Source organism: Bos grunniens, chromosome 12, assembly GCF_055505025.1.
Source record: "Bos grunniens cultivar Pamir isolate PY7600 chromosome 12, Bosgru_T2T1.0, whole genome shotgun sequence".
NCBI lineage: Eukaryota > Metazoa > Chordata > Mammalia > Artiodactyla > Bovidae > Bos > Bos grunniens.
This window is the reverse complement of record NC_141176.1, coordinates 5,451,273-5,478,697: the sequence shown is the minus strand read 5'-3', so window position 1 is coordinate 5,478,697 and position 27,425 is coordinate 5,451,273. Positions and strand designations below refer to the sequence as shown.

General features: G+C 36.5%; 1 protein-coding gene across 5 annotated transcripts in view; it reads left to right on the top strand.

Annotated features, from left to right (window-relative positions):
* The window catches only part of PCDH17 (protocadherin 17), a 120,356-nt gene that overhangs the window by 73,968 nt on the left and 18,963 nt on the right, over positions 1–27,425 (top strand). Inside the window, exon 4 of one of the 5 annotated variants that reach the window (XM_086328466.1) lies at positions 23,283–23,419. The exons of the other annotated variants lie outside the window; for them this stretch is intronic. Within the exon in view, the coding sequence (XP_086184592.1) occupies positions 23,283–23,404 (122 nt within the window). The 3' untranslated portion in view covers positions 23,405–23,419. Of the gene's footprint in view, positions 1–23,282; positions 23,420–27,425 lie in introns of those variants that run through there. 5 annotated transcript variants of the gene reach the window in all.

Below are 27,425 nucleotides of genomic sequence, written 5' to 3'. Positions count from 1 at the left end.
ACTAATACAGTTTTATAAATCCTTGACTTAATAAGAAAATAAAAAACAGTGTATTGAGTTTTTGCAGTTTTATATCCTATGTCCTTTTATAACAAACAATTCAAATCATGTCTTCAAATCCAGTTAAAGTAAAAATAGTTCGTAAGAATGCTTCCAATGTATAAACTGTAGATGAATAAATTATAGAGGTCATATTACAGCATTCGGTGGTTTTCTTAAGGCAATCTACATAAAGAATGGCATATCAAGGAGGCCCAGATAATTGATGGCAGTAGACTGTGGATATTTCATACACAAGTTTTATGAGTCTTTTCCAGATCAAGGTAGATGCAAAATGAAATCAAGCCTACCTTGATGTGGCAAAAGTTGGCTCAATTATTGAGATAGGAATGCTATAAGCAGGTAAACCAGCCTATGTATATAAGTTGTATGCTGTATTTTTTCAGCAAAAGGTGTTCGTTGTTAAAAATGCCTGATGGAGAGGGGTTGTCTCTGCAGTAGATTTTAGGGCACATTCTAATTGCTACATTATAAGAGCTACCTTCTTAATCTGTGGAATTATGTCAGCAACGCCTTGCATTCTCACCATAGAGAGCAACTGTTAGTTTCCAGTAAGTAATGAATATGAAAAAGATTCAATGAGAATGAGGGACTTTTTTTCCTATTCAGTCTTGCTCTTATATGCTGGGCTTTATCCTGTGAAAAGGAGCAAGTTTAGCATTAGGAAAAGTGTTATGAAGCATTAGCTAACTCAGAAGTGAGAAACAAATGTTTAATCTTCCAAAATAACATCTGTATGAATTCATTTGTTGTTGAATAAACACACTTAGTACTAGTTTCACTACCTAAAATCAATATCATGAAAATTTTTATGTTTATTTTTACACATCCTGAATTGAAATCTCTCCTCTTGAAATCAGCATTTTATTATTTAAAAAAATAACCTTTTGTTTAGAAAAATTTATCACAAATTGTAAAACAGTGGCAATATATGGTAGTATAATTGTTCCATTTTAATAGTGTCTATTTTTTCCCCCGGTCCTCAGAGAAATCCTATGTAGGCCATTGCCAGATGCATCATTCTAGAGTATATTAATCAAGGATCTGAATCGGATGGCAACTCCTGTGTGTCCAAAGAGCTGGGTCAGGATGTTTCTATAACTCCCTGATGAGGAGTAGAAAGATATTGGCCTTTTGTGCTATATAGACTTCAGTGTTTTCTATTTTATTAACCGCTTGATTACTGCTCGGTGTACCTGCTAAGTAGGACACACTTTTGTTCCAGTAAGTGAAGGTCTCATTGTATGGTTGAATGTACTGGCTGCAAGAAATGAAATAAACTATGTTTTCCCTTTCCAAATAAATTAAAATCAAGGGTATGGAAGAGAAGGGAAATTTGAGTGGGTTTTTCTCTATCAAAGAATATCTGGATATCTGGTATAAAACAATGGCTCCAAGTATATTGATAATTTGCATCTTAAAAAACAAATTCATAAAAAACAGGGACATGATCACATTTAGTTTGTTTGTAAATCAGCCTCTCATTTAGGAATTCCAGCCTAATTCCGTGGCTATGACGTGCTGCCAGAAACAGGGTTTTTATGTAAAAACATACAAGATAGGTTGAGATTACAAATGGAAACAAAGAAAAAAAGAAAAAGAAAGGAAGGAAGGAAGGAAATAGAAAGGGGAAAGGACGGGTGAAGATTGGTTTCTAAAAGTAAATTATGTCTTCAGGTGAAATTACATACACTGAAATGATTTTGATGAAAATAACCCATTTTTTAAGTTATAATATGTTATTTCTCCCATCAAAATAATCTTGTCTGCAGCATGGTAAATTTTGGTTAGAAAAGTGAGGTTGGATTAAAAATTATGGACCAGTGCAGTGGAGTACATATCTGCCATTTACCACTTTCTCTACTTTGTATCCAACCCTTTATATACGTCAGCACTGTCCTCACAGAAAAAAGCTCTGTAATTTAAGTTGGTCGCAGGTTACCAAAGAAGAGATTATGAATCAGCAAATATTCTTGTAGTTAAGACTGCTCAAATTATCTTCATTGTTTCCTGAAGAAATGGACATGAAGCAGAAAGCCCAGGTGCTGGTTTATTTCTGCCCCTTGTCCCTTTAACTCTGGATTGTCTTTTGACATTCTCCTTTAAAGATGAAGTTAAGTGTACTGATATATGTAAGCACGGTTTAAACTCTCTCTATATACAGTGTTATTGTAACAGCTGTTCTTAGTAGGAAATAGGAATAGGTTGGTCTTCATATTTTATTTGTAATTATTATTTTGGTTTTCCAGACCAGTCAGCATTTTATGAAAATACTATCTTGATCCTAGAATGCAAAAAGGAGATCAGATTGTATAAAAGTATTTAAATCTTCAGTTTTAGTCAAATTGTCCTTATTTTACATCTTAAAAAACTAATTCATAAAAAAGAGGGACATGTCGCATTTAATTTGTTTGTAAATCGTAGCCTCTCCTTTAGCAACTCTAGCCTAATTCCCTGGCTATGACATGCTGCCAGAAACAGGGCTTTTATGTAAAAACATACAAGATAAGTCACTTTAAAAAAAGTGGACTTGCAATTTTATATAAACTAATTGTATTTAGTCCTAAAATTTTAAGAAATAAACCAAACAAATGATAAACATATTAAAATAGAATATCAATAAAAATGTCAGTGTTACTTTAAATAGATTTAACAAAGGAAAACATACATAATACTTTTTGCAAGGAACATGAAAATAATTATTTATAGTTTTAAACTGTGTCCAGCAAAATATACTATATATTTCAAAGCATTAATAGTGACATATAAATTTATTTTTATCATTTATACTGGAAAATGGAAGTTAGTAGTTCTCTATTACAAACAAAATATGATTTTACACATTTTGAGCATTAACAATAAAAATTAGGTAGGTTTTTTCATGATGAGAAAAAAATATTTTCCTTCTGAGTAGTAATGAAACTGCTAAAGTTTTTGAATGTGTTAATATGAGAAAGGAATCATATATGAATGTTGGCAATATTTTTATCTACTTAAATTCCTCCCACATTCACAGTTGATTGACGCTCTCAACAAACTGATAATAGCCCACTCGATTTGTTTAAATAATTCTTAATTTTTTTGAATTTTCAAGTAGACTTGAAGAAATCATTAGGAAATACTTGCATCAAGGGTAATCATTTGTCTATGATCTTATTTATTTATTTATTAGCATTTTACTTTTTTAGAGCAATGATTTGCTGTTTTATTCTAAAGTGGGGAAATCCATCTTCTAAGGAGACATCCTTATAGTTTTTTAGGCACCTGCTTATACTTTCAGATGATTCTCTCTCCATTGAGCTCTATGTACTTATTTTTATTAAGTGAAAACCCTATAAATACAGAATGGTTTTCCACTCTTTCTAGAACCTCATGCTATACAGAATAGTTCTTATTTATTCATGAAATAAAATGTTTTTTATGCATATTAGCCATGTTGGAGAACTGCAATTTAGCAAATTTTTGCATGAGTGTTTTGTGCTAGAAATCTAAAATACTTTATCCTTGACAAGATGGTAGATTTTTTAACCCAACATTACATTTGTGTTGGTTAATGTATTTAACATCCACTGTGTACAACTCACACAGAAACAAAATGCAAAATGATTGTCTTTATATCCTCTTATATAGTATTAAAAGTCAAATATTCTAGAAAGTTGGTTTTTTTTTTAAATCACAAATGAGCTTCCCAGGTGGCTCAGTGGTAAAGAATCTGCCTACCAATGCAGGAGATGCAAAAGATGTGGTTCAATCCCTGGGTTGGGAAGATCCTCTGGAGAAGGAAATGGCTACCCACTCTAGTATTCTTGCCTGGAGAATTCCACTGACAGAGAAGACTGATGGGTTGCATTCCAAGCGATTGCAGTCAGACAAAACTAAGCAACTGAGCACTGAGAATACTAATAATGTAATGAAACCCTGAACCCTGAAGTTTATATGCTTATTAGCATCCTTATCCTGTAATGCATAATGAAAGTAAATTTTGTTGTTGTTAATCTACAAAGAAAGTTGGAAAAGGGGTCAGAATCAAAACGAACAAGACTTCAATTCTGGAGTACTTCACATTAAATGAATTTAAAATATGTTTGTTATATAAAATCATATAGATCTTAATTCTATTTTGGGTTTTCATCATTCTTTTAAAAGTGTTAAAATATAGTATGCGTGTGGGTGCAGACTCAGTTGTGTCCGACTCTTTGTGACCCCATGGACTGCAGCCTGCCAGGTTCCTCTGTCCATGTAATTTTTCAGTCAGGAATACTGGAGTGGGTTGACACTTCCTTCTCTAGGGGGTCATCCCAATCCAGGAATTGAACCTGTGGCTCTTGTGTCTCCTGCATTGACAGGAGGAATGTTTACCACTAGTGCCACCTGGGAACTTCAAAAAGTATAGCATAGTATCCCAGATATTCTTGGTTCCTTACATGTATAAACAAGTCATAGCAACGGGGCATCTAAATTTAATGACACTAAACATCTGTAATCTTGGTAAAGGAGTAAAATGTAGATTTGGGGGTAAAAGTGTACACATAGATTTCATCAAGTGGATTTTTACCTTGACCTGATGTTCTTTGTGACATCATAGACCAATAAATGTTCTGGATTGAATTATTGCTTTTCAGTATATAAATATGGCGAGAATGTATAGAGGAATACATATAAAAAGAGGAGAGGATGCTTTGTTTATTTTTTAATAACAGAAGATTCTTTGTTCATGGACTTATTTTCAGTGCCTTTACTGGAAGATAGATTCTTATGGGAACAAACTTGTCTTACTGACCTGATAGAGAAATTGAAACTACACAGCATATGTATAGAGTCACAGTTTTGACACAGTTTTGAAATAAAATCAAAGTTGAAATGTTGGTCTTTATGGCAAAACCAATACAATATTGTGAAGTTAAAAAATAAAATTAAAATATAAAATTAGCATAAAAAAAAGAAACATTGGTCTTTAGTAGTTCATATATATCCTACTTCTTTCTCTTTACTTTTATTGATAAACAGATGCTGATTACAGGGTTCTGGTAATTATTCCTCCTCATGAAATTGGAAATACTCACAGAGTGTTATGTTTTGCATAGTTTCGATTAGTAATTTTGAGCACTGTGTAGTGAATTGAATTTATCTAGTGTACAGAAATCTTTTAAGTAATACGACGCTCTTGAAAAATATTACATATTGTCTTTCATTCTGAAGCTGATTCTTTCAGGCCATAGAGATAAAATTATCAGAGATGTTGCCTTGTAGAAATGCCTTGAACACCACCAAACCCAACTTTCAGAGCTAGAGAACTCAAATGAGGGTTCACCCTCAAGTTACAGAGAATATATTTCTGAGGAAAAACAATGACCTTTGGCACCTTGTAGAAAATCAATATGAGATATACCAGCTAACCATTTTTTTGCCAACAATTGAAAGGAAAAAAATTAATTTAAAAAGGCTTGACATCTTTGTCCCCCACTCTGATTCATTTATATGTAAACAGAGCCCTATTTTGACAACTGTTTAGCTCAAGGCACAGATTTGAAGCATTAGAGATAATGGTAGATTTATTAGATTAACTTTTGCCGGCATCTCTTAGTGTCCTAGATAATTACTGGCCATGGTACATCTGAATGGTTTCAGCTTGTATGATTGTAATGCGTGCATTCCCTTGCAGGCATTGAAGTTGTGTCAAAAGAGATATTAGAGTTCTATATTTAGTTATGTTTCATTGATTTGTGTTTTGAAAATGTGTGTGTGTGAAATAATTCATATCTCTGGCTTGTTTCATCCCCAAATTAATAAACAAGGCCAAAATTTTCTTTTTGTTAATTTTCTGAATTTTTAAGAAACTATTCTCATAGCTATCTTTCTAATTTCATTATTGATCTGTCATTCTTTTATTACTCAAGTGAGCACCATCAGAATTCCTTCATCAAATTTGTACATTACATATCTTTCTTTGTATGATTAGTTGATGCCTTCTCTTTACATACTTACATTTTTCTTCTGTATCTAATGCCTTTTTATCCTTTTATGTTTATATGCTGTACTTTACTTGCTACTTTCTCTATTAGATTTTTTACAAGACATTTTTATTACTACTTTTTATAGCTTTTAATTATTTGAAGTTTTTTGATTAGGTTAATATTTTTTATAATTTTATCAACCATTCCCCTATGTTTGTTCATGGTGGTGCCTATTGTTTCTCAAAAAAGCAGTAAATATTTCCCTACTGCATTTTTCTGTGTATATGGATGAAACATATTTTAATGCAGTCAATAAACATACAATTTTTTTCCAATTTTAAAAGATAAAGATTTATATTATTTTCTAGATAAAATGTGGATCCCAAATGAAATTTTTGTTTTATTTTTAAATGATCTTGGAGCAAATCAAAGATTTCTAAACTTGTTCTTTATTTAAACTCTGGGTAGGTCATGGTTTCCTCAAAAAAAATCTCGGTCTATACCTATTGTCCAGGCATAATTATTAATAGTGGCCTCTATCACTTTCAAAAACACTCTTGTTTGGATAACAGATTATGTGGTGGCCCTAGTATAGGTGACTACAGTAAAACAAGAAGAAAAATACTTAGATATAGAAATATGGGGAAATAACTCTCCTTGGGATCAGGAGAATAATATTTGTTTTGCCACTGTCTACTCTGAAACTGTTTTCCTGCCTATAAAATAAAGACATTTTTTTTCTTGAATGAGCTCTAGCATCCCTCTTATTCCTAAAATATAAATTATCACACCTAATTACACCTCTTTTGAGATTTAAACTGCACAAGGATGGAGTATACATATAAAAATAGGTACAAGGAATGAAACTTAGATGAATATGTTTAAGAGATGGCCTGATTGTGGGAGTGAATATTTGCTTTCTTTTGCTTAGACCTTTGTTGATATTGCCCAAATACCTTTGGAAAATATAAAACAAATTTATTTAATAATGTAACCATCATTCTGTATGTGAGCAGTCATACCAAGGAAATCTGAACTAGACCCAAGAAAAAGTTCAGGCCAAGCAATTCTATAAAGACAGTTATTTCTACAATGTTCAATAAGAGTTAAATAGGATGTACTTTTCCTGTGTCATCATTTCTTTGAATGGCAATAAACCAGAGATCCAACCAGTCCATTCTAAAGGAGAACAGCCCTGGGTGTTCTTTGGAAGGAATGATGCTAAAGCTGAAACTCCAGTACTTTGGCCACCTCATGCGAAGAGTTGACTCATTGGAAAAGACTCTGATGCTGGGAGGGATTGGGGGCAGGAGGAGAAGGGGACCACAGAGGATGAGATGGCTGGATGGCATCACCAACTGGATGGACGTGAGTCTGAGTGAACTCCAGGAGATGGTGATGGACAGGGAGGCCTGCCGTGCTGAGATTCGTGGAGTCTCAAAGAGTCGGACACGACTGAGTGACTGAACTGAACTGAACTGAAACCATAAGTAAATAATGAATAGAAGGCCCAACTAAAAATAAACCTTCCTCGTTATTTTCTTCTAATAGTAAAGATATAATGGAAAATAATTATTAAAATGAAATTTAGTTTACTAAAAATATCAAAGAAAGCAAAAATTAGCATCACTTTTTCTGTAGTTTATCAAATTACCATATCCCAGTATTGCTTTATCTCTTTTGACTCTCTGATTTTTGTCACATAAATTGTAAAACTGGAGGGTGGGGAAATGTAGATGTGAGACATTCCATCTGACCTCCAGAAGGTCTGCTTCTAATTTGCATGTGGCCTATGTCAAATTCTTCACCTTTCTGGTATTTCTCAGATGTTTCCACTAAAAGATAGTAAATGTATGATTATGAGTCATCAAATGACTATTAGAGGTGTTTGATTCTCATGTTCTAATTTTAAAATACCCATAATTTTGCTGTTTTATGACAATATTTTTTTTTACAGAGCAGTCATGATTTAAATTATTTTCCATCTATTAATATTTTTCTTTGGGAACATGTATCTTGCCTATTTCTGCTTTTGTGTATTTGAACACACTTTTCTGTTAGAGAAGCATAGAGATACAGCTCTGGGATTCTGATTCCATCACTTAAAAAATCATTAGGAGCAAAAGAGTACTGTGCATTTATGATCTTTTCACGTCAACTGTAAACAACTATCACCCTCAGAAGACTAGGGGCTTCCCTGATAGCTCAATTGGTAAAGAATCTTCCTGCAGTGCAGGAGACCCTGGTTCAATTCCTGGGTTGGGAAGATCCACTGGAGAAGGGATAGGTTACCCACTCTAGTATTCTTGGGCTTCTCTTGTGGTTCAGCTGGTAAAGGATCTGCCTGCAGCATGGGAACCTCTGAGTTTGATCCCTGGGTTGGGAAGATCCCCTGGAGAAGGGAAAGGCTACTCCAGTATTCTGGCCTAGAGAATTCCATGGACTGTATAGTCCATGGGCTCATAAAGAATTGGACATGACTGATCGATTTTCACTTTCACTTCTCAGAAGATTATGTGTTCTGTTTATTCAATGCTTAAATTGAGATGGTAAGTAATATTATAGTGAACATATTAAAAGCACCAATTATATGTTTTGCTTTGTGATTCTAAAAGAGTCGAAAAATGAGTAGCTCTTACTTGAAAGAGGTTCTGCCTTCAAACTTAGGTGTCCAAATTGTGCCATACTTTCCTTGACTTGCTGATCCTGCCATAGTGTTATAACCTAATCCTAGTGTTCATTCAGTGGTTCTGTGAACTAAGTGCTTTGCCTGCATCTGCTCATTTAACCCCACAATAATCCTATGAGGATATCCCCATTTTATAGATGAGAAAGTGAAAGAGTAGAGAATTTAAGGGATTTGACCCAGAATACATGTAGTAAATTTTCAGATCCAGCTACTGGGTTTGCCAAATTCAAGTTCTGTCCTTCCTTAATAGTCCAGTCACTAAACACAATTGACACTTGTAAGAATCCAGCTCTAGAGACTGAAATTTTCATGGCCCTCAGGGATGGTGTGAGTATTCCCTCATGGCCTCAGTTATGCTCTCCGAGTACTGAATGGGCTCAGTAGTGCATATGCAGTTGTGTGTAGCAAGACAGACCTTCTCTGACCTATAAATTTCCCCATAGAAGGACACTTTCCTTTCCTCACTGTCTTTGCCACATTCTGAACCCCTGCTGCTGACTGCATTCAAAGAGCCATAAAAGGAAATAGGCGTGGCTGTGGATGCCAGCAGGCTCTCATGTGACATTGCTTTCCTGTGTCTCTGCAAAACTGCATGTGCATGTGTGTGCAAGTGCACATGTGAATTTGTGTAGTCTGTCTTTATTTTGTTTTTATATCATCAATTTACTTTTATGAATATTTCACAATTGAGACATTTAGCACAGTTTTATAAGTGTTCCCATTTTTGTAAAGATGTGATCTCTTTGGCCAGGAAGCTACTAAAGAGTTTGGTAAAAAAAAAAACAACCCTCTTTTTTCCCCCTAAATTTTGAGAGAATTAGCAGTTAAGTCAAATGAATTTGGATATATTTAATCAGATTGCTTTTAGGTATAACATATGCCAGATATCAACTGCTTGGCATGAAAGAAAGTTCTCTTGAGAAAGGAAAAATCTATAGGTAATGTCAGGGAGCAGTGAACTTATGGGGAGAGTAAATTGGCCAAGGTGATACTCTCAATTGGGAAAATGAAGGAAGTCAAATAAATTTAGGGATAAGAGAAAGTGTGTTAAATGGAGAAAAGATAAGGAAAGGTGAATAAATGCAGCTCGCTTCATTTATCTTCACAGAATCACTTCTGTGTCTTCAAAGGAGGGAATTAGGTATTCTTTCTCCACTTCTTGTTATATTCTATTGCTCCCTATTGCTAGAACTTCAAATTAAAGCCAAGGTTAGTAGTCATGGTATTATTGTCCAACCACACTGTAACTTTAGCAGTTTTAGTTTTTGTAAGCTAAACCAAAAACCTATTTTATTATAAATTTTGAATATAGTAAAGTATATTTTGAATTCCCAAGTAAGGATAATGAATAAATTTTCAGAATATAGCTCATTAGCAATTGTGGAATATATATGTGCGTGTGTGTGTGTCTGTGTATACACTCAGTATTTTCAATTGCATGGATGTTCACTAGTGATGCTTGCCTTCTGTCATAAGAATGCTGACTCATCTTGTTCTTTTTACTGTTATTATTATTGTTTTAATGTTATCATAATGTCTCCACTGGAGAAGGGAATGGCAAACCACTTCAATATTCTTGCCTTGAGAACCCCATGAACAGTATGAAAAGGCAAAAAAGATAGGACACTGAAAGATGAACTCCCCAGGTCAGTAGATGCCCAATATGTGGAGAAACAACTCCAGAAAGAATGAAGAGGTGGAGCCAAAGCAAAACAACACCCAGTTGTGGATGTGACTGGTGAAGCAAGCAAGGTCCAATGCTGTAAAGAGCAATATTGCATATGGACCAGGAATGTTAGGTCCACGAATCAAGGCAAATTGGAAGTGGTCAAACAGGAGATGGCAGGAGTGAACCTCGACATTTTAGGAATCAGCGAACTAAAATGGACTGGAAAGGGTGATTTAACTCAGTTGATCATTATATCTGTACCTGATATAGAACTGTACAAAAAAGATTTCACGACCCAGATAATCACGATGGTGTGATCACTGACCTAGAGCTAGACATCCTGGAATGTGAAGTCAAGTGGGCCTTAGAAAGCATCACTATGAACAAAGCTAGTGGAGGTGATGGAATGCCAGTGGAGCTATTTCAAATCCTGAAAGATGATGCTGTGAAAGTGCAACACTCAATATGCCAGCAAATTTGGAAAACTCAGCAGTGGCCACAGGACTGGAAAAGGTCAGTTTTCATTCCAGTCCCAAAGAAAGGCAATGCCAAAGAATGCTCAAACTACCACACAATTGCACTCATCTCACACGCTGGTAAAGTAACGCTCAAAATTCTCCAAGCCAGGCTTCAGCAATATGTGAACAGTGAACTTCCTGATGTTCAAGCTGGTTTTTGAAAAGGCAGAGGAACCAGAGATCAAATTGCCAACATCTGCTGGATCATCGAAAAAGCAAGAGAGACCCAGAAAAACATCTACTTCTGCTTTATTGACTATGCCAAAGCCTTTGACTGTGTGGATCACAATAAACTGTGGACAATTCTGAAAGAGATGGGAATACCAGACCACCTGACCTGCCTCTTGAGAAACCTGTATGCAGGTCAGGAAGCAACAGTTAGAACTGGACATGGAACAACAGACTGGTTCCAAATAGGAAAAGCAGTACATCAAGGCTCTATATTATCACCCTACTTATTTAACTTATATGCAGAGTACCTCATGAGAAACGCTGGACTGGAAGAAACACAAGCTGGAATCAAGATTGCCAGGAGAAATATCAATAACCTCAGATATGCAGATGACACCACCCTTATGGCAGAAAGTGAAGAGGAACTAAAAAGCCTCTTGATGAAAGTGAAAGTAGAGCGTGAAAAAGTTGGCTTAAAGCTCAACATTCAGAAAACGAAGATCATGGCATCCGGTCCCATCACTTCATGGGAAATAGATGGGGAAACAGTGGAAACAGTGTCAGACTTTATTTTTTGGGGCTCCAAAATCACTGCAGATGGTGACTGCAGCCATGAAATTAAAAGACGCTTACTCCTTGGAAGGAAAGTTATGACCGACCTAGATAGCATATTGAAAAGCAGAGACATTACTTTGCCAACAAAGGTTTGTCTAGTCAAGGCTATGGTTTTTCCTGTGGTCATGATGGATGTGAGAGTTGGACTGTGAAGAAGGCTGAGCACCGAAGAATTGATGCTTTTGAACTGTGGTGTTGGATAGAACTCTTGAGAGTCCCTTGGACTGCAAGGAGATCCAACCAGTCCATTCTGAAGAAGATCAGCCCTGGGTGTTCTTTGGAAGGAATGATGCTGAAGCTGAAACTCCAGTCCTTTGGCCACCTCATGCGAAGAATTGACTCATTGGAAAGACTCTGATGTTGGAAGGGACTGGGGGCAGGAGGAGAAGGGGACGACAGAGGATGAGATGGCTGGATGGCATCACTGACTCAACGGACGTGAGTTGAGTGAACTCTGGGAGATGGTGATGGACAGGGAGGCCTGGAGTGCTGCGATTCATGGGGTCGCAAAGAGTTGGACACGACTGAGCGACTGAACTGAACTGAACTGTGGGCAGGAATCCCTTAGAAGAAATGGAGTAGCCATCATAGTCAACAAAAGAGTCTGAAAGGCAGTACTTGGGTGCAATCTCAAAAATGACAGAATGATCTCTGTTCATTTCCAAGGCAAACCATTCAGTATCACAGTAATCCAAGTTTATGCCCCAACCTGTAACACTGAAGAAGCTGAAGTTGAATGATTCTATGGAGACCTACAAGACCTTTTAGAACTAACACCCCCAAAAGATGTCCTTTTCATTATAGGGGACTGGAATGCAAAAATAGAAAGTCAAGAAATACCTGGAGTAACAAGCAAATTTGGCCTTGGAGTACAGAATGAAGCAGGGCAAAGGCTAATATAATTTTGCCACAAGAACGCACTGGTCATAGAAAACACCCTCTTCTAACAACACAAGAGAAGACTCTACACATGGACATCACCAGATGGTCAATACCAAAATCAAATTGATTATATTCTTTGCAGCCAAAGATGGAGAAGCTCTATACAGTCAGCAAAAACAAGACAGGGACTTGACTGTGGCTCAGATTATGAACTTTTTATGGCCAAATTCAGATTTAAATTGAAGAATGTAAGGAAAACCAAATAGACCATTCAGGTATGACCTAAATCAAATCTCTTATGACTATACAGTAGAAGTGAGAAATAGATTCAAGGGTTTAGATCTGATACACAGAGTGCCTGATGAACTATGGATGGAGGTTCGTGACATTGCACAGGAGGCACATATAAGAGAAAGAAATGCAAAAAGGCAAAATGGTTGTCTGAGGAGGTCTTACAAATACTGTGAAAAGAAGAGAAGCTAAAGACAAAGCAGAAAGGGAAAGATATACCCATTTGAATGCAGAGTTCCAAAGAATAGCAAAGAGAGATAAGAAAGCCTTCCTCAGTGATCGGTGCAAAGAAATAGAGGAAAATAATAGAGTGGCAAAGACTAGAGATCTCTTTAAGAAATTTAGAGAAACCAAAGGAACACTTCATGAAAAGATGGGCACAAGAAAGGACAGAAATGGTATGGACCTAACAGAGCAGAAGATATAAACAAGATGTGACAAGAATACACAGAAGAACTGTACACAAAAGATCTTCATGACCCAGATAATCATGATGGTATGATCACTCACCTAGAGCCAAACATCCTGAAATACAAAGTCAAGTGGGCCTTAGGAAGCATCACTATGAACAAAGCTAGTGGATGTGATGGAATTCCAGTTGAGCTCTTTCAAATCCTGAAAGATGATGCTGTAAAAGTGGTGCACTCAATATGCCAGTATATTTGGGAAACTCAGCAGTGGCCATAGGACTTGAAAAGGTCAGTTTTCATTCCAATCCCAAAGAAAGGCAATGCCAAAGAATGTTCAAACTACCACACAATTGCACTCATCTCACACGCTAGCAAAGTAACGCTCAAAATTCTCCAAGCCTGGCATCAACAGTATATGAACTGTGAACTTCCAGTTGTTCAAGCTGGAATTAGGAACGGCAGAGGAACCAGAGATAAAATTGCATTAGATTATCGAAAAAGCAAGAAAGTTCCAGTAAAACATCTACTTCTGCTTTATTGACTATGCCAAAGCCTTTGACTGTGTGGATCACAATGAACTGTGGAAAATTCTTTAAGAGGTAGGAATACCAAACCACCTGACCTAACTCTTAAGAAATCTGTATGCAGATCAGGAAGTAACAGTTAGAACTGGTCATGGAACAACAGACTATTTCCAAATAGGAAAAGGAGTATGTGAAGGCTGTATATTGTCACCCTGCTTATTTAACATATATGCAGTGTGCATCATGAGAAATGCTGGGCTGGATGAAGCACAAGCTGAAATCAAGATTGCTGGGAGAAATATCAATAACCTCAGATATGCAGATGACACCACCCTTATGGCAGAAAGTGCCACTTGATGAAAGTGAAAGAGGAGAGTGAAAAAAGTGGCTTAAAAATCAATGCTTAGAAAGTTAAGATCATGGCATCTTGTCCCATTACTTCATGGCAAATAGATGGGGAAACAGTGGAAACAGTGACAGACTTTATTTTGGGGGGCTCTAAAATCACTGCAGATGGTGACTGCAGCCATGAAATTAAAATATGCTTGCTCCTTGGTAAAAAAGTTATGACCAAACTAGACAGCATATTGAAAAGCAGAGACATTATTTTGACAACAAAGGTCCATCTAGTCAAGGCTATGGTTTTTCCAGTGGTCATGTATGGATGTTAGATTTAGACTATAAAGAAGCCTGAGTGCCGAAGAATTGATGCTTTTGAACTGTGGTGTTGGAGGACTCTTGAGAGTCCCTTGGACTACAAGGATATCAAACCAGTCCATCCTAAAGGAAATCAATCCTAAGTATTCATTGGAAGGACTGACGCTGAAGCTGAAACCCCAGTACCATGGCCACCTGATGTGAAGAACTGACTCATAGGAAAGACTCTGATGCTCAGAAAGATTGAAGGTGGGAGGAGAAGGGGACGACAGAGGATGAGATGGTTGGATAGTATCACCTACTCAATGGACCTAAGTGTGAGTAAACTCCGGGAGTTGGTGACGGACAGGACAGCCTGCTGTGCTGCAGTCCATGGGGTCGCGGAGTCAGACACAACTGAGAGACTGAACTGAACTGATTGTTTTTGAGTGGAGGAAATTCACAGAGAAACTTTCAGATAAAATCTATTCTGTTTTAGTTGGATGTTTGAATGGTTTTAGATACCTGTCTTCTAATTTCAATACTAAAAGAATGAGAATTCAGTCATGCAGGTTTGTGGTCTCTGTGATTTAATCACAACTCAGCCTGTAACTGTCCTTGTGCCATTTTGTTTTATCATCAAAGCAATATGAATTCAATGCACTCCCTCTTTCCTGTAGCATTTGTCAAGGGTAATTATGATAGTATGGCTATTATGCCCTCCTGACATTTTTGTAGGCATTACAGATTACAAAATTTACTCACTGGAGCTGTCCAGGAGTCAGTAGAAATTCTGTAGAAAACCCAAAGTGTATTGAGAGTTTTTCTCCTTTGATTACTATTCTGATAATATAAATCTACTTTTAAAAACTAATTTTATATCATATTTCCATATCTGTATAATAATTGAAAACCAAATATCAGGATAAAATTTAATTGAATAGCTGTTTCCTATTGTAAAGCCTGGCTCAGTGACTTAAGTTTCTACCAAGAACCCACTGAAACCTAAATGTGGGCATGGTACTTAAAAGACATTATTTGAAACAAAGTGACAGGGGGTAATTTGCTATGCTACAAAAAAACATGCATTGATTTTCATTTAAAGAAACTGAAATAACACAGCAGAAGGATTCTACTGTGAAAAATATCAGAAAACAGTAAGATATATTTTCTTGCATTGTGTGTAAGATACCAATGTCACTTTTTAACACATGCTTAGCAGCAGTAGCAGCAGATTCAGTCACTTTTAAAGAACTTATATAACTTGGATGGATTGATACTTAGGCTTTGAAATTGCAAAGTGAAATGAAGTCACTCAGTCATGTCCAACCCTTTGCGACCCCATGGACTGTAGCCCACCAGACTCCTCTCTCCATGGGGATTCTCCAGGCAAGAGTACTGGAGTAAGTTGCCATTTCCTTCTCCAGGAGATCTTCCCGACCCAGGGATCGAACCCGGGTTTGAAATTGCAAAGGGCACCATAAATCCCAGTAATTAACATATGTATGTATTTGTGTATATGTACATATGTGTGTAAAGGCTTCTGTGGTGGCTCAGATGGTTAAGAATCTGCCTGCCATGCAGGAGACCTGGGTTTGATCCCAGGGTTGGGAAGATGCCCTGGAGGAGGGCATGGAAACACACTCCAGTGTTCTTGCCTGAAGTATCCCATGGACAGAGGAGCCTGGTGGTTTACTGTTCATGGGGCTGTGAAGATTCAGACATGACTGAGCTACTAACACAACATACAAAAATGTATCAAGTTTTTATTATTATTATTTATTAGTTCCACAACAGATCAATTGAAAAATATATTCAATTTCTTTTTAGATCTATGACTTTCAGTCTTCTCTCCTCCCACAATATTGATTTTATTTCATGAAGTAGAATGCTGCTATGTACTGAAGGGTTTGTTTGTATCCTACCACCGAATTCTTTCTTTGAAACCTAATCCCCAAGCTAATGGTATTTCGAGGTGAGGCCTTTGGGAGGTGTTAGGTCATGAGGGTGGAGCCCTCATGAATGGGATTAATGCTCTTGTTATGGAGGCCTCCTTCCTCCATGTGAGGACACAGAGGAAAAAAACAGCCTTCCCTGAACCAAAAGCTGGATCCTCTCCAGACTCTGAATCTGCAGGTGCCTTGATCTTAGGCGTTTTCTAAGCTTCCACCTCATGCGGAGAGTTGACTCATTGGAAAAGACTCTGATGCTGGGAGGGATTTGGGGCAGGAGGAGAAGGGGACGACAGAGGAAGAGATGGCTGGATGGCATCACTGACTCGATGGACGTGAGTCTGAGTGAACTCCAGGAGTTGGTGATGGACAGGGAGGTCTGGAGTGCTGCGATTCATGGGGTCGCAAAGAATCGGACATGACTGAGTGACAGAACTGAACTGAAGCTTCCAGAACTGTGATAAATAAGTTTCTATTGCTTATTAGCTTCCAGTCTGTAGCAGTTTGTTATAGCAGCCCAAACAGACTAGGACAAGTGCCTTATACAAATGATTTATTTATTTATTTATTTTTAAGTCTTTTTTGGGGGGTATGCCGGGCTGCTTGCAGAATCTTAGTTCACTGAACAGGGATTGCAGCTTAGTTCCCTATGGCAGTGAAAGTGCTAAGTCCTAACCACTGGATCACCAGGGAATTTCCCGAAAAAAATGAGTCAATTTTAATATATTAAGACATAAAGCCCTAAAGAAACACAATGTACGTGTGTATACTGAAGTTACTTTAAAAATGCCTTTGCTAACAATGCATATACCTATTGCTAATGTACAGTATATTTTATTGAAATTCAGTATCATATTTCTTAAAGGAAATATATGTCTGCCTTATTTTTTCTATTTGGGTGAAAAATGTAGTCAACTGCCTTTTGATCCATGTATAAAAACTGGATATTTTAATGTTAATACATTCATTTTCCAAAGGTGTAGGAAATTTATTAATACATGGTTTGAGATAATGCTGAATATCTGTGGATTTGAATCATCTATTCCAGCTATCTATAGTAAAAATATTCTCACTAAAAATATGCATGTGTTTGAAGCTACATTTACACATATGGAGATATACTTTCTTGTAAGAAATTATTTCTTTTCTCACTGTTAATCCAAATACTCATGTACATAAGTGCACATTTTTTAATAGTCCCCTAGTATACATGGGAATTTCAAGCAAATTTGCCATGCAGATGACATTAAAATATGATTATTATACATAAAAAGTTGAAAGTAATATAAGTTGAGAAGCTAGCAATCTGAGGAAATAAGGACAAAGAGTTACTATTTAGCAAGCATTACAAAAAATTCTATTTCACAGTTTTGGGTAACATTTAGAACAATCTTGGAGAAGGCAATGGCACCCACTCCAGTACTCTTGCCTGGAAAATCCCATGGATGGAAGAGCCTGGTAGGCTGCAGTCCATGAGGTCGCTAAGAGTCGGACATGACTGAGTGACTTCACTTTCAATTTTCACTTTCATGCATTGGAGAAGGAAATGGCAACCCACTCCAGTGTTCTTGCCTGGAGAATCCCAGGGATGGGGGAGCCTGGTGGGAGGCCGTCTATGGGGTCTCACAGAGTCGGACACGACTGAAGCGACTTAGCAGCAGCATCAGCAGAACAATCTTACACACATATTTTTCCTGGGTAATTTCAGTGTAGACTTCTACTCCTGGTATCAGTTTTAGTGATTTATGTACTAATCTCTGATACTAAGTTTAGCTTATTTATAAGCCATAGTATTGAAGACAACATTTTAATTTATTCATATCAATCTTGTTTCACTTTTCTAGCATCTACATTTTATTTTCCCTATTGTCACTCTGGACAGGTATCTGAGTATTCTATATTTTTTAAGTTTATAGGCTTTTTTTTTTTTTCTTGACATTATGTATTAGTTTCCTAGGGTAAATGTAACAAAGTGCTACTGATTGGGTGGCTTCAAACACAGATTATTTCTCCTACAGTTCTGGAGACCAGAAGTCCACACTCGAGGCAGCAGGGCCATGCTTTCAGAGTCCTAGGGCAGGACCACGCCTTGGCTCTTCCTGGCTTCTGGTGCCTGCTAGCAAACCCAGACGCATCAGTCCTGTGTCTGCCTCCATGGTCATGTTGTGTTCCCTTTGTATGATTGTCTCTGTTTCTCTCTCTCTCTCTCTCTTTTTTTTTTTTCCTATAAGGACACCAGTCATTAGATTACGGCCATTCCTAATATTAACGGACATCATCTTAAGTAATAATGTCTGCAAAGATTCTGTTTCTAAATTAGGTCACATTCTGAGTTTTTAGGTGGACATGAATTTGGGAAGATGCTAATTTAGCCCAGTCTACCCTCTGGCCCCCAATTCATGTCTATCCAGTTTGAAAATCCATTACCCCCTTTCAACTTCACCCCACTGTCATAACCCTATCCAGCATGAACTCTAAGTCCTTAATCTCTTCTAGATATCAACTTGAGAAGTCCAAATATCAGCATCTAAATCAGGTGTGGCATGGTCCATCCTGAGGCAATATTTACTTCTTGCCACATACCTATCAAACTAGAAAACAAGTTGTCTGCTTCTAAAATAGTGGTGGAAGAAGCGTAGGCTAGACATTCTCATTCTGAAAGAGAAATTGGAAAGAATAAGGCATTACCAATTTAAAGGATCTGTGTGGATCACAACAAACTGTGGAAAATTCTTCAAGAGATGGGGATCCCAGAACACCTTACCTGCATCCTGAGAAATCTGTATGCAGGTCAAGAAGCAACAGTTAGAACTGGGCATGGAACAACAGACTGGTTCCAAATAGGGAAAGGAGTATGTAAAGGCTGTTTATTGTCACCGTGCTTATTTAACTCATATGCAGTGTATATCATACAAAATGCCAGGCTGGATGAAGCACAAGCTGGAATCAAGATTGCCAGGAGAAATATCAATAACCTTAGATATGTAGATGACACCACCCTTTATGGCAGAAAGTGAAGAAGAACTGAAGAGCCTCTTGATGAAAGTGAAAGAGGAGAGTGAAAAAGTTGGCTTAAAACTCAACATTCAGAAAACTAAGATCATGGCATCTGGTCCCATCACTTCAAGGCAAATATTTGGGGAAACAATGGAAACAGTGACAGACTTTATTTTCTTGGTCTCCAAAATCACTGCAGATTTTTACTGCAGCCATGAAATTAAAAGACATTTGCTTCTTGGAAGAAAAGCTATGACCAACCTAGATAGCATATTAAAAAGCAGAGACATTACTTTACTGACAAATATCCATCTGGTCAAAGCTATGGTTTCTCCAGTAGTCATGTGTAGATGTGAGAGGTGGATGATAAAGAAAACTGAGCACTGAAGAATTGATGCTTTTGAACTGTGGTGTTGGAGAAGACTCTTGAGAGTCCCTTGGACTTCAAGGAGATCCAACCAGTCCATCCTAAAGGAAATCAGTCCTGAATATTCATTGGAAGGACTGATGCTGAAGCTGAAACTCCAATACTTTGGCCATCTGATGTGAAGAATTGACTCATTGATAAAGACCCTGATGCTGGGCAAGATTGAAGGCAGGAGGAGAAGGGGACAACAGAGGATTAGATGGTTGGATGGCATTACTGACTCGATGGACATGAGTTTGAGCAAGTTCTGGGAGTTGGTGATGGACAGGGAGGCCTGGTGTGCTGCAGTCCATGGGGTTACAAAGAGTCAGACAGACTGAATGACTGAACTGAATCTAAAGGAAGCTGACAACACAGCAGGGGAATTTCCATTAGCTTTCAAGGCCTGAAAGTAATCATCTGTGTTTTTAGTGTGTCTTAATGCTTTGTCCTGACCCTCTGCACTTAGCTCACCCTTCCTGGTCCCCGCATCGGTATCCTCGGAAACCCTGTCCCTGCATTTTATCCCATATCTGTCCCCTTCAGTTCAAATTGCAGTGTTTCTAGTGGAATGTAATTGTCAAAAATATTTGTCTTCTGTGGATGTTGAGGGGATCCATGCCATTAGATACACATCCATAGATTATTCCTTGATAATCCCATTCCTAATTCTGACTTCTCTTGAGATGATTGAGTGGATCCATCACTTATATGCCAAATATCTGTAGCAAATGACTGTCCACCATTGTCCTTATTTTCAGAGCATGCTATCTGGATGAACAGAGACTTTTCCAAATCAAGTGGTGGTTTCTTTTTGCTTGAAAGTCCATTCCTGTTAATCTCTTTCACATTGTGCTATAACCAGCAAGGAGAAACCAGACCACACCTAATGCACTTTGCTAGGAAATCTCCTCATCTAAATATCCAAGTTCATTGATTATACATTCTACTTTGCACAGAATAATTTGGCCAGGTTTTCTGCCACTTATAACAACAATTGCCTTCCAGAGTCCGGTAACATTCCCGTATGAGGTCTCACAAGAAGCAACTGTACTGTTTGTACTTCTATCTACATTCTGTTCATGATAACCACATAGGTTTCCTCTAAGATGACAGATGCTTTCTGTACAGCTCTCCTTGGCTTCTTCCTGAGCTCTCGGCAAAATCACCTTTAATGTCCATATTTCTTCCAGTAGCTTCCTTAAGGCAATTTAAGCTTTTTAAAAAACATAAATTTCAAAACCTTGCATCTTCTATCCGTCACCCAATTCCAAAGTCACTTTTACATTTTTAGGTTATGTGTTAAGAGTAACACCTCACTTCTGGTACCAAAATCATTATTAGTTACCTAAAGCTGTCATAACAAAATACCATGAACTATGTGGCTTAAAATAATAGAAATTTATTCTCTCCCATTTCTGGAGATTAGTGGTTCCAGATCAAGGTATCTGAAGAAGAAAGTGGTAACCCACTCCAGTGTTCTTGCCTGGAAAATCCCATGGACAGTGGAGCCTGGCTCTCTACAGTCTGTGGGGTCGCAAAGAGTGAGATGTGACTGAGTGACTAATCCACCTAAACCAACCAACCAATTATGGTATCATCAGGGCTCTGCTCCCTGATGGCTCTGGAGGCGGACTCTGTCTCTAGCTAGCTTCTGGTGATTGCCAGCAATCTTAGACACAGTACTCCAAACTTAACTTCCATTTTCACCTGGTGTGCCCCCTGTGTGACTGTCCCCCCTGTGTGACTGTCTCTGTGTCTTTTTTTCTTTTTTTCCTAAAAGGACAGCAGAGTTTGGAGGAGGGCCAACTATCATCCAGTATGACCTCATCTTTAATTACATCTTCAAGTACCCTGTTTCCAAAGGTCATAGATTCTGGGTGGTAATGAATATTTGGAGTACAATATCCAACCCAGTGCATAACCTTTAGCTTCTTTATCTCTAATTTGGATGTGGTGCATTTTTCTGAATAAAAAGTCTATACTTTATGTGACTTTGGTTATACTATTTAAAAAATATAAGATATGTTTTGACTATATCTGAAAATTGTTAGATGTTGATTTCTTTTTTTTTTTTGATCAAATATTATAGTGCCTTTTATACAGTAAAATGGTCAGTGGATAGAAAAAAGTTAAGTTTGTGGTAGGACTGAAAATTTAAGAGAATCATGTCAAATTTATAAAAGACAAATGAACCTGGTAACAAAGTAAGAATAAATGAAGGTTGTAGACAGTAATTTTTTCTCATCTATCTTCAGCAAGAACTAAATTGTCTTTTCAGAATTTTCAATTGAGTACATAACAAGATGACTTACAGATTAATTCTTCTTCTTCCCCTAAACAAATACTCTATGTGTTCTGTATTCTCTTCACTGTACTAAAAATCACAATAGGCATTATTTAAACACGTGCATGAGGCAGACTTATTTTCAGGTGTTTCCATCTGTTGTGGGAATATACTTTAAGAAGAAGAGAGAAACATACACAAATTAAACAGGAAGACAGAAGGGAAAAAAATGAAACATCTGTAGGGCAACAGGGCAAAAAAAATGTTTGAGCTGCCCATTATTAACTACTCAGTCTGTTTTACATTGGATCCTGAATAATTACCTTGCAGGGGAGGGGCAAACAACAGATGTTGAATAAAGGTTGAAATAAGAAAATGAGATTATTTAGAAAATAAAGCTACTTTGGTCACCGGCAGGCATTTTTTTTTTTTGGTCAGAACTTTTAGGCAGCAATCAGTTTCATATATTAACTGCACATTTCAATAACATTAATGCAAATGAAATGTTCTTTTTTTAGTCTAAGTTGATCAATATATACCTAAGTTAGGTAGAAATTCAGAAAAAGCAAACAAAAACCCCAAAAGCCACATTGCCTTAATTTTATATTTAATAACTTATTTTATGGTGTGTGGAGAAAGAGTAGAAAATGTTATGGAAATGCATATGTTCATCATTAGTACTATCAGTACATTCTAAAAATCAAAAGTTTCTAGGCAACTGAGTAAAGTGTTAAATATATTACACATAGTCTGTTGTTTCAAGTACCAAATAACATATATTGTGTAACTAACATTAAGAAAAAAAAATGCAATTAAAACTATTAAAGCCTTACTGTCTAGGTATATTGGACAGTTTGCAAGTTTAATTTTGATCCTGCTTTTTACATCTTCTTTATTGAAGAAAAGTTTTTATTTTATTTAGGAAAAATGACTCTATCAGCATCACAAGGTTATTTTCCCTATTGTCCTAGGCATTCGTATAGGTTAATTTGCATGTTTCTATCTCATCTAAACTGAAATACTCCAAACAAGTAATTTCCTTCCAATAAGACTGTCTTTTGTATTTGGGGAAATGCCAATAACCATGTCCTTAAAGACTGATCCATCTAGAGAATTGTAATATAAAATTTGAAGTCAGTAGAGAAGGATTCATGATTCTATCGGCCCTATTTTCCAGCTTGGCTTTTCTATTTGTTAACTAAAAATATTTTATTTTTCAAGCATTCCCGACTTTGCTTTCCTTTGCTATCCTCACCCTACACACCATCACAAGTAGACTTCAGTCTGTTGATCTGCCTCCTCCAGGTGAGCAATTTCTTCATCTGCTAGCTTTCTTTCTGTAATCCGAATTTTACTTGTTAAATGATGGCAGTCAGAGGACTAGACACACATACATTATATATACATATATATACACATATATGCTTACACATATATGTATATATATCCAGGCAGAACTTGTAGACTATTTTTAAAGGAAAATAGCATAGTAAATAAGTAATTTATCCAGTGATATCTGCATTGGTACTGTTAGTATACCAGGAGAATCTATCTGATATTAAGGATTGAAAAGAGAATATAAATATTTGTTTATATTGTTGTTCATATTTACTATTCTTATGTGAGTTTAAGTGGCTCAATTCTTAATTATTTAATATAAAAAAATCTACTTGCACTAATTTCACTCAGGAAAGCCTGTAGGTAGGAAGAGCAAAGTAAGAAATTGATGGAATGAAAAGTAGATTGGGACAAGAAAAGGGAACTGATTATTTTCTTTGGATATTATATGTGGGTATAGAGGAAACTTTCACTGTTTGGCACTGAAGAATTATGCTTTACCTGAGAAACTGGATCCCCAAATTCTTGTTTCCTTTTGGAAAGACAATTTCATTTTGTATTAGATAAGTGTTATTTTGTAGAAATGCTTTAAAGGCTCCTTTACATCTTACCTTGTAAAATGTTTACACATCACACTAATACAGATTTTTATACATATATATATATATATATATTTCTGTGCTTGAAAAATATACATGTATGTGATAACAGTATAACTACCACTGTTGTGTTTATTTGTGTAGCTTTACTGATGCCAGAAAAAGATTGCACCATTTTTGCATGGAAATGAATGGAATTTGGAGAGAAAATTTTAAAAAGGCCTTATCCACAGAACTATAGAGTCAAAAAGTTATATTTGTTCCTGATTTTGGAGGGTGAACTGGAAAGTTTGACAATGTGGATGTGCAGATATACTCTCTCTCTCTCACACACACACATACACACATCTATAAAAAGTCTTTTTTATTACCCTTAAATAGTTGTGATTTCATATTCATTAAATTGCTATCCACTTGGGTAAAAGAGTTTTATTTTCCAGTTCTGTGAAAATTGAATCAAAGATAATATTTATATCCATAGAGCAGTTCAGTTTGTAAAATGTACATTTCTGTTTGTCATTTTGTGTATTCTTAAAATTCTTTCTCTCTCAGTCTGAGACCCACTTTCTGTTCATGTACGTGGGTGTGCTCCCCGTGCCTGTGTGTGTGGGTGCACACCTGTGCTTTCCATGGCCAGCTTCCAGCTTGAAACATGGAGCCATCTGGGCACTGTGACTGAGCACCAGGAAAACCAGTAGGTGGTGTTACGTGGATTAGACCGTTTTTGTTTAATATTCACTAAATGGTTCTTGAAGATTTGTGCCTTTAAGCAAGGCTCCTTCCATTCATTTCCATCTGGTACAGAAATGCGTTCCTTTATTGTGTGTACAAAGGGTGCGTGCATAATGGTATGCACAGTTGCTTTTCAGTTGTATTTATTTGTTGATTATTATCAGACATATTGGGGTTATCTTACTATCTCTAACTTATATAGTTCTTTTAGAGTATCAAAATAGTGAAGCTAGTATAAAATTCTTCAATTTAGAACTCAACTGTTGGAGCTCACTGAATGCAATCTTTTCTACTTTTATATACAATATATATATTTCCTTTATTATTCTACTACAATTATTATATGTAATACAATCATCATATATATGTAAGTTATTCAGTAATCAGAATAACTCTCTTTTTGTTTAAATCACTACCTCCAAAATGTGTGGTTTCTCTCTTTTTTAAAAATATTTACTTATTTGGCTGTGTCAGATCTCAGTTGTGTCATGAGGGACCTTTTGTTGCGACTCACGGACTCTCTGGTTACAGTGCACGGACTTATTTGCTCTTTGGCCATGTGGGACCCTAGTTCTCCAACCAGGAATCGAACCTGCATCCCTTGCATAGAAAGGCAGATTTTTAACCACTGAACCACTGGGAAAGCCCTGAAAGTGTGTGGTTTCTATAGCTACAGCTTTTATGTTTACGCATAATAAGTAGTTCAGTGACCTAACATTAGACTGCATACTTTTAAAAGAAATGCTTAATCTCAAAACACATCATTTATATTTGAACTTTTATGCAAAATTATTTACAGATATATGTTATTAATAGTAAAATGACCACCTAATAGATAGGAAAGTTCTATTTTTCTGCTTACTCCTAATTTAGAAGTTTCCCAGTGTATAATAGTACTTAATACTATAATCATATTTATAATAATTACCTAGATAATTTTCTTCTGTGATCATGTATATTTTTATTGATTCAATTAATAAACATTAAAACATTTTATTAGAAATTTGCCAAGTTAAATAGTAAAATTTAATTTTAATTTAGCATGGACTTTGTATTTTAATACTAAGTAATATTAGGTTGAGAAACATACTCATCTGAACCTCAAAAATGAAAATAAGTCACCTAAAAATTTAAGTCACCTTATAGCAGAAAGTGAAGAAGAACTAAAGAGTCTCTTGATGAAAGTGTAAGAGGACAGTGAAAAAGTTGGCTTAAAACTCCACATTCAGAAAACTAAGATCATGGCATCTGGGCCCATTACTTCATGGCAAATAGATGGGGAAACAGTGGAAACAGTGTCAGACTTTATTTTGTGGGGCTCCAAAATCACTGCAGATGGTGACTGCAGCCATGAAATTAAGACACTCGCTCCTTGGAAGGAAAGTTATGACCAACCTAGACAGCTTATTAAAAAACATTACTTTGCCAACAAAAGTCTGTCTAGTCAAAGCCATGGTTTTTCCAGTAGTCATGTATGGATGTGAGAGTTGGACCATAAAGAAAGCTGAGCTCTGAAGAATTGATGCTTTTGAACTGTGGTGTTGGAGAAGACTCTTGAGTCCCTTGGACAGCAAGGAGATCCAACCAGTCCGTCCTAAAAGAAATCAATCCTGAGTGTTCGTTGGAAGGACTGATGCTGAAGTGGAAGCTCCAATACTTAGGCCACCTGATGTGAAGAGCTGACTCATTGGAAAAGACTCTGATGCTGGGAAAGATGCTGGGAGGAGAAGGGGATGACAGAGGATGAGATGGTTGGATGACATCACCGACTCAAAGGACATGAGTTTGAATAAACTCCGTGAGTTGGTGATGGACAGGAAAGCCTGGTGTGCTGCAGTCCCATGGGGTTGCAAAGAGTAGAAATCGACTGAGCGACTTAACTGAACTGAAAAATTTAAGATTAGAGTCATACTTTCTCAATTCAAGTTTCCTCTTTTGAGCAGACAGTTTATATTCCTGACTATGTGTCATGACAGATTGTATTAATACATTCTCAAACTGACTTAAATACTATAATGCTCTAAAGGAATGTTAGAGTTCCATTACAAAATCACTGCCATTTCCTAAAGATTACAGAGATTTGCTGAAAAAGAATGTGTACAGATTAGACTTGTTAGAATTTGTTTGTTGTTGTTGGTGGTATTGTTGCTTGTTGTTCTTTTTTTGTTTTTCTTTTTTTTTATGATAGAATTGTCTAGTAAGTGTATTTAGGCCAGATTAAGGAGGGCTTTGAACAACAAACTGAGTAGTTCAGATTATGACTATTTTTTTTTTTCATTATGACCATGGAATTGTTAAGCAGCTACTCAAAAATGACTTTGACAGCACAAAGGATCACTTCTTTCTGAGACTGAGCATACGTATTTTTAAAGGGAAAAGCTCAAATACAGTATGCTCAATTTAAAAAAGACTGTCTCTATGAATTTCTCCTGTGATTTCAATATGGATTTCCTTTTAGATTAGTTTAGATTGCGAGTCTGAAAATAAAATAAGTTCTCATATACTTACAGTTATTTCCCTGTTGTTATTATTCAGGCACTTTATGTTTATCATCTCTTCTATGCTTTGGGTTTAGTTGATTATTAATTAAACATCAGAAAATGCTCTCCAAGATAAGAAAGTACTTAAAACACCACTGTAGGCACCTTTTGATGTTTATACTGCATTATGTGTGCATACGTTTCATATCCTTTTA